This window comes from Anoplopoma fimbria, chromosome 10 (assembly GCF_027596085.1).
Source record: "Anoplopoma fimbria isolate UVic2021 breed Golden Eagle Sablefish chromosome 10, Afim_UVic_2022, whole genome shotgun sequence".
In the NCBI taxonomy this organism is placed as follows: domain Eukaryota; kingdom Metazoa; phylum Chordata; class Actinopteri; order Perciformes; family Anoplopomatidae; genus Anoplopoma; species Anoplopoma fimbria.
This window is the reverse complement of record NC_072458.1, coordinates 21,304,984-21,313,537: the sequence shown is the minus strand read 5'-3', so window position 1 is coordinate 21,313,537 and position 8,554 is coordinate 21,304,984. Positions and strand designations below refer to the sequence as shown.

General features: G+C 41.4%; 1 protein-coding gene across 1 annotated transcript; it reads left to right on the top strand.

The window, feature by feature from the left end:
- Positions 1 to 4,011: 4,011 nt before the first annotated feature.
- LOC129096977 (major histocompatibility complex class I-related gene protein-like) lies at positions 4,012 to 8,217 on the top strand. Its single transcript, XM_054605652.1, has 6 exons — positions 4,012 to 4,125; positions 4,854 to 5,124; positions 5,344 to 5,621; positions 6,031 to 6,333; positions 7,178 to 7,282; positions 7,380 to 8,217. Exons 1-6 carry the CDS (start codon positions 4,056 to 4,058, stop codon positions 7,418 to 7,420), a joined length of 1,068 nt encoding a protein of 355 aa, XP_054461627.1. The 5' UTR covers positions 4,012 to 4,055; the 3' UTR covers positions 7,421 to 8,217.
- Positions 8,218 to 8,554: the final 337 nt, after the last annotated feature.

Here is an 8,554-nt window from a genome sequence, read left to right as displayed (position 1 = left end):
GTGTTACGGCCGACTCCTGACCCTTCGCTGTTCCGGCCGACTCCTGACCCTTCAGCGTTCCGGCCGACTCCTGTCCAGTCCGTCGGCCGACTTCCTGATCCGTCGGCGTCCCTGCCGACCCCTGACCCGTCGGTGTTCCGGCCGACTCCTGACCAGTCGGCTTTCCTGCCGACTCCCTCACCTCCTGACCTGTCAGCTTTCCTGCCGACTCCCTCACCTCCTGACCTGTTGGCTTTCATGCCGACTCCTTCACCTACTGACCCGTCGGCTTTCATGCCGACTCTTGCATCTCCTGATCCGTCGGCGCTCCGGCCGACTCCTGACCCGTCAGCGCTCCAGCCGACTCCTGACCCTTCGCTGTTCCGGCCGACTCCTGACCCTTCGGCATTCCGGCCGACTCCTGACCCTTCGGCGTTTCGGCCGACTCCTGACCCGTCGGCGTCCCGGCCGACTCCTGACCCGTCGGCGTTCCGGCCGACTCCTGACCCGTCGGCGTTCCGGCCGACTCCTGACCCGTCGGCGTTCCGGCCGACTCCTGACCCGTCGGCGTCCCGGCCGACTCCTGACCCTTCGGCGTTCCGGCCGACTCCTGAACCGTCGGCGTTCCGGCCGACTCCTGACCCGTCGGCGTTCCTGCCGACTCCTGATCCATAGGCGCTCCGGCCGACTCCTGACCTGTCAGGAGTAAATCTCCCTTACTATGGTTTGATTAAGGTCATACAAATTAGTTGTCCTTTGTTTTGAGAACATGATCACCAAACCCTGATCAAGACCAGAGTGCATTGAGACCGAGGTAAGACCATGAGGGTTTGACTAACTGAGAGGTCAATGTTTACTTCATGTCCTCAGGTGCTTTCCTCATCCCCTACCTGATCGCTCTGGTGTTTGAGGGCCTCCCTCTGCTCCACCTGGAGCTGGCTATAGGACAGAGGTTCCGCATGGGCAGCATCGGTGTCTGGAACTCCATCTCTCCGTTCCTGGGTGGAGTCGGTGGGTGTCCTGGAATCATGTGTGATGTTTATTAGGATTTTCACTTTCATGAGCTGAAAACTTCTTTGTGGTACTGGAAATGTTGTTCATCACTTATTTCTTACGTGTAGGAATTGCCTCCATGTTGGTGTCATTGCTGGTCTGCATTTTCTGCAATACTCTTCTTGCCTGGGTGCTCTGGTACCTCTTTCACTCTTTCAAAAACTTGCTGCCGTGGAGCCAGTGTCCACTCAATGATAACCTCACAGGTAACAAGAAACCCCACCAGTCATCAAAGCTGCTCTTGATACGTTGATTGTCTGCAGTTCTTACTACCACAGTGGGAGAAATATTGCATATAATACTATTCATTTAAGAAATTTAATTTGAAAGACTAGTATAATTATTATAAAGTTACAAGTTGCAAGAGGACTCTTAGCGATCAGTCTCTACGTCAGATTTTAGATCAGACTTAATAGGAAAACTACTGGATTTTTTTTGTTACTGTATATGGCACAAAGGGATCTTGCACCACAACATAAAAGAGAACTCAATTCATTCCCAAGTGTGCCTCTATCCCGTTATATCTCCCTTGTTGTCTCTAGATGTGATTTATTTTTAGTGAGAAGATTATGATATGATGTGAAGCTGTTTTATAATATTTCTAAAACAATTTCCTACTCTTAGGTACGGGGTGAATAGATGTGTGAAGACAAAAGAGGTCTCATTAGAATTCTCTCGAGATTTAACCAGTGTTTTGACTCATCACTGCTAGAGGCAGCAGCAGTGGCATCCTGGAGGAGAACAGGATGTAGGTACGTTTGTCTGCGACTGGTGTTGTAAATTAAAAAGATAATAATAAACATGTGTATCAAACGTTCTTGGCTTTCAGCTTTAACAACAGCTTAACAATAAATTGCAGATTCAGGATTTTACAAAATATAAATCACCAATAATGATGTGTTATTTCAGGTTAAGCAGTATAAAGTAGTTTAAATTGAACTCCACCTTTACCAGATACATCACTATAGTGATATGTACATCAATGCATCAATAATTATAATCCAGTTATATAGTATATGATTCTAAAATGGACCATTCTGCATAGAGTACTTATGCTTTTGGTACTTAATACTATATACAATGCCTATAAAAAGTATTCACCCCCCTTGGATGTTTTCCCCTTTTGTTGCTTTTATACATGAAATCATGGTCAATATAATTTGGCTTTTTTGACAAGAATTTGCAAATAAAAGCTTCTTTCATGTCAAAGTGAAAACTGATTTTTACAAACTAATCAATTAATTAAAAATAGATAATGTAAAATAAGTGTTTGCATCAATATTCACCCCCTTTAAAGTGACTGACCTAATTCAACAGAGGTCCAGCTAGTTGATGCCAGCAGTGTCACAATTAGTGAAATGGAGATCACCTGAGTGCAGTTGATGTGTGTCAAGTGATTGTCGTATAAAAACACCAAACTGTGTCTGGGAGGTCCAGTCTCTGGTTCGTCAGTATTCCTGCTACAATTGCAACATGAAGACAAAAGAACACTCCAAGCAACTCAGAGAAAAGATCATTGAAAAATATAAGTCAGGAGATGGCTACAGAAAGATTTCCAACTCACTGGACATCCCACAGAGTTCAGTTAAATCCATCATTAAGAAATAGAAGCAGTATGGCTCTTGTTTAAATCTGCCTAGAGCTGGCCGTCCTCACAAACCGAGTGACCGGGCAAGAAGAAGACTGGTGAGGGAGGCCACCAAGACACCTACGACCACTCTGAAGGAGTTAAAAGCTTCAGTGGCTCAGATGGGAGAGACTGTACATACAACAACTGTTGCCCGGGTTCTTCACCAGTCGAAGCTGTATGGGAGAGAGGCAAAGAGAAAGCCACTGTTGGAAAAAGCTCATATGAAATCTCGCCTGGAATTCGCCCAAAGACATGTGGGAAACTCCAAGGTCAATTGGAAGAAGGTTCTTTGGTCTGATGAGACAAAAATTGAGCTTTTTGGCCATCAGACTAGACGCTATGTTTGGCTAACACCAAACACTGAACATCACCACAAACACACCATCTCCACCGTGAAGCATGGTGGTGGCAGCATCATGCTCTGGGGATGCTTCTCAGCAGCAGGCCCTGGAAGGCTTGTCAAGGTAGAGGGGAACATGAATGCAGAAAAATATCGCCAAATCCTGGAGGATAATCTGACTCAGTCTGCAAGAGAACTACGATTTGGGAGAAGATTTTTTTTCCAGCAAGACAACGACCCCAAGCATACAGCAAAAGCTCCACAGAAATGGTTCAAAGACAACAAGGTGAATGTTCTGGAGTGGCCAAGTCAAAGTCCAGATCTCAATCCAATCGAGAATTTGTGGCTGGACTTGAAAAGAGCTGTTCAGGCCCGATCCCCGAGCAACCTGACAGAGCTTGAGCTGTTTTGCGAGGAAGAATGGAGAGAAATTGCAGTGTCCAGATGTGGCAGCCTGACTGAGACATATCCACACAGACTCAGTGCTGTGATTGCAGCCAAAGGTGCATCTACTAAATACTGACCTGAAGGGGCTGAATATTTATGCAATCATTTACTTTACCTTATATATTTTTAATTGACATTATTTTGTAAAAATCTGTTTTCACTTTGATATTAAAGTTGTTTTTTTTGCAAATTCTTTTCAAAAAAGCCAAATTATATTGACCATGATTTCATGTATAAAAGCAACAAAAGGGTGAAACATCCAAGGGGGGTGAATACCTTTTATAGGTATTGAATTTTGATGCTAATGCTTTTGTGCTTTTGAATCCAGGACTTTTCCTTGTAACTGTTTTTTTTCACACTTTGGTGTTGCAACATTCACTTAAGTTCAATATCTGTTCTTCTTCCATCTATGTATATTTGTATAAAATATGTAGAAACATCAGAATAAAAGTTTTATAAAAATATGTTCTACTATGCAGTAGCATGCATTGGAAAGTTAATTTTGTTGTACCTTTGCACCTACACCTCTATCCATGCCACAGCCTGTACTGCGCATGTGCAGTACAGGCTGTGACGGTGGAAACAGCTGACTCTCCGTTAAGCTTCATGCTTTACTTATCAAACAATATGAAACCCTTATTTGTGTTTCTCCTCTTCTGTCATGTTGCATCTACAGGTAAGATCACAGTGTGACTCTCACCGTTATTACAGATGTTTCTTGTTATTCTTGTTGCTGTAAAACTTGTTTCATTAAGTTCCTCTTTAGAGCGACATTAAGAACCACAGTTTCACTTTCACTCTGTTACACTGCATTTAAAATAATGCCATACTTCAAACGTGTCTATTTGACAATGTCTTAACATGATCAGACTATGTATTGTTTTTACGTAGGCCTACGCGCCAGTGCGTTTAAAAACACTTATTCTGCATTTGTGCTTTAGGAAGAAATAAAAAGTTGTTCATGACTGTTGATAGGAAACGATGTCGAACCTCAGTTTGAAATGATGTTCGTATCTTTTGGGGAGATGAAGACTATCTGACAATATTATTGTTTGTAGATCAAATTATATATAAAAACTTTTGCAACAAATTAACTAACTTTCCTTAATAATAATTCCCCAAGTACACAGTTGCAAAATGAACAAATATCTTGTGTAAGAAGGCCAAGGTTACAAGACATCAAATAAGGCAACAATAGAATAAATATTTATTAATGTAAACTGTCTAACCATCTTATTCACATCATAACATTTGTAACAGGACTGGGTCTGTAACTTATTCTTTAGGTAGCTCATTGTTATTTAACATATTTTCAAATTCTCCTTTTTTTATTTATTGTAAACTGAAAAATATCTCCAAACGTATAAAATTCAGTTCCAAAAAGAAACCCTCTTTGTCCTGCAGTGAAACACTCACTGAACATTTTCATGACTGCAACTTCCGGAGTCCCAAACTTTCCAGAGTTTGTGGGTGTTGCGATGGTCGATGAAGTCCAGGTGGGTTACTGTGGCAGCAACATGAAGACCGCAGAGCCCAAACAGGACTGGGTGAGAGATTTGATGAAGGATGACCCACAACACCTGCAGTGGTATTCTCTGCAGTGTATCGGCTATCAGCAGTTCTTCAGAGCCAACATTGACGGCTTGAAGCAACGCTTAAACCAAACTGGAGGTAGGCATGTTTAGCTTTCTGTATAAACACACCAACATCAGTGCTTTTGATATAAAGAATATGGATATTGCTTCTCTTTGTTTCCCAGCAGCTGATGAGTGGCTTCCACAGAGCCAATAATTGGTGTTAGTGGATCACAGAGTCTCTGTGGTGAAGATGTGATATTATCTGTTAATAATCGTCTTTGCTGGGTCGTCACTTTTTCCCTCTCTACCTCTCTCAGGCGCCACATTTTACAGAAAATGGACGGCTGTGAGTGGGATGATGAGACTGGAGAGGTGACTGGTTTTAATCAGTACGGTTACGATGGAGAGGACTTCCTTGCGTTGGACCTGCAGACGCTGACGTGGACTGCTCCAAAACAGCAGGCGTTCACCACCAAACTTAGATGGGATGCTGACAAAACCAGATTAGAGTACAATAAACATTACTTTATCCACGAATGTCCCGACTTCCTGAAGAAGTACCTGAACTATGGGAGGAGCTTTCTGCAGAGAACAGGTATTTCACAAAGAAGCATAGATTAGAAAACATTCTCAATTATGAATAGAGATTTGTGTAGCAGATCTTTAGTTTACCTCTCCATTAATTATCTTACAACCCCCAGATTTGTGTTGTTTTACATTTGTTGTCATTGATTAATGTTAACTAAACAGCTAATGTCGTGCAGTACCTCACTAGTAATAATTTGGTAAGTGCTGTATTATTATCAGGAATAAGACTAAGGCTCCCCCTGGTGGTTTAAGTAGACTGCATGATGTGCATTTGAATGAAGACACATGAAATGTGTACACTTCAGTTTAAGAAAGTAAGATGCATCAATATTTAAAATGGTTTATTTGTACTGTTACATAACATGCCAGCCTAAGTCATACAAACACTTTTCTTGTTTGTTTTTTTTCCTCCCTAGACCTTCCCTCAGTGTCTCTCCTCCAGAAGACTCCCTCGTCTCCAGTCAGCTGCCACGCTACAGGTTTCTACCCTGACAGAGCCATGATGTTCTGGAGGAAAGATGGCGAGGAGATTCATGAGGACGTGGACCACGGAGAGATCCTCCCCAACCACGACGGATCCTTCCAGATGAGCGTGGACCTGAACCTTTCATCAGTCGCACCTGAAGAGTGGAGGAGGTACGACTGTGTGTTTCATCTCTCTGGTTGGAAGGACGACATCGTCACCAAACTGGACCAAGCAGTGATCAGGACCAACCGGGGTAAGACTGAGATCAGACGTGACAAATGAAAATCAAAAACGTAGCAAAATTCATGGGAGCTTCAAGCCTTAGTATGTATGCATTACATTAATTAAGAAAGAACTGTTTAGAAACTGGTGTGTTTAGTGCCAAAATGTTAACTTCAGCTTTATTGTCAGTATATTTAATAAGTTAAAATGCAAAACAATCCCACATGAACTCACGTAAAACACAATACATCAGTGACGATTTTTGCTTTTATTGGAGACAGTATTGAGACGACAGGAAATGAGGAAGAGGAAGATGCAACAAATGTCTCCGGTTGCACTCAAAATCTGGATGTTGTTGTTCGTGGTCTCCGTTTTAACCCTGTTAGCTGCAGGTGCAAAAGTTTCTGATATGTTGTATATATTTGTCTATAGCATAGTGTGGCCCTAGGAAACATTGTGTGCGGTCCCTGAACGTGGCATGAAATGCATGCATTATTTTTAATCACCAGTGGTCCATTACAATACTTCCACATTTAATACACTACTCAGCAACGACTGTTGGTTGCATGGCAACGAGTAGCCCCTTGTGAGTATTGCTGAAATTACGTTCTGCCTCAATAATAGTGCTGTTAGCTAAAGATAGCGGTTTTGACGGATAATATGAAGATTAATGTAGAAGTGATATGGAAAAGATATTTAATGGCCCTTCAAAACTGTGGTTTTGGCTTCAGTATGACTGACTGTGAAGTTTTCCAAGTTATTTTTAGGAAATAGTTGTTTGCTGCTATATTAATGCTGTGAATATGGAATAGAAAACCTTTGAAACGCAACAATTCAACTGATGTCGAAGTCTGAATGTTGAAGTCTGTTTTTAGTTCCAGAGTTTCCTGCTGGTTTGGTTGTTGGAGTTGTTGTAGGACTGCTGGTGCTCCTGGTGATCTGCATCACTGGACTCTTCATCTGGAGGAGGAACAATAATGGTGAGTAACCGGGATGTTTTTATTCCAGTAATGAATTATTATATTTTGTGTGATACTTCTGGTATAAGTTAATTAATTTCTTTCATCTGTATTTCAGGGTTCCTGCCTGCTAACAGTGAGGACCTCCGTCAGCACTGAGGTCTTCTCACTGGACAGCAGTCGTGAGAGTCCGCCATGTCGAAACAACTGTTGCACAAATTATTTTAAAAACACTATCACTGTGTCGGAAGACTAAACATTAGTTACATTCTGTTTCCTACTTTTCACATGTACTAGAAATTTACTTTCAGCCTTTCAGTTCTTCTTTTGTAATCAAGGATCTATTCCCCAAGATGTCTGTTCAAGTCTGCTCAAGTATAGTGAGATGGAGAAAGGCAAACGGTTGAAAAATGCAATATGCAACATGATTTGATGATGATGGAGGGTGGGATGAACGATTGAGAACAAGGTTACAAAAGTGTGCACGCCCATGAAGCATATTTATTACATATATGTGTAAAGGCCTAGGTGCATCTGCTCTTCAATTTGTTGAAAGAGCGGAAATTATTGCAGAACAGGTTGATTGTTTCTGATCCAAATGTAAGTAAACCATTATGTTTTTAATATTTGGAGTAAAATCTGATTCTGATCCCTCTTCTTTACAGTTACTGATGCAAATATAGTGATGTTTGACTGCTCTGTTTCCTTCATGACATGCAAAATGTTTTTGGCTTTGTTTAAGTTAAATGTGTATTAAAATTGGTTTCGGTTTACACGGGGCTGGGTCGCTGGGGTTGCAGTCTTAGGAGGGTCTTCCAGACCTGTATGTATGTACATGTATGTGAAAAAAATTAAAATAATATATATATATATATAAATATATATATATATATTGTAATGGAAATCTACTGTGTGACTGTTTGGAAATTTACCGTGTGAAGTTTTCAAATTCTTTTCTTATCTTTGACCTTCACGCCTGCCTTGTCATCTACTTCTCAGGCTTCTCAGCAGACATAACAAGACATGTTTGTTACAGCTTATATAGCACAGAGTGAAGCCTCTTTCTTTAGTGTACTCTTTTGCAGACTCTGTGTTACTCTGTAAATATGTGCCTCTTCTTGCAAGAATAAAATATCACAAAGACACTCAATTGTCATTTGATCTTCATTTCAGCGCTCATTGAGACTCATCTCGGGACATTAACAGATAGGGTAGATTTTTTCCACCACAATATGCATAGATGTAATCTTTTTTGTTATGTTCTTGATAACGTGTAATGACAGGATTTCTTAA

Coding starts and splice junctions, on each gene's coding strand:
- LOC129096977 (XM_054605652.1), top strand. CDS start 4,056: ATGCTTTACTTATCAAACAATATGAAACCCTTATTTGTGTTTCTCCTC. Junction 5,125..5,343: donor TTAAACCAAACTGGAGGTAG/GCATGTTTAGCT, acceptor TACCTCTCTCAG/GCGCCACATTTTACAGAAAA. Junction 5,622..6,030: donor GAGCTTTCTGCAGAGAACAG/GTATTTCACAAA, acceptor TTTCCTCCCTAG/ACCTTCCCTCAGTGTCTCTC.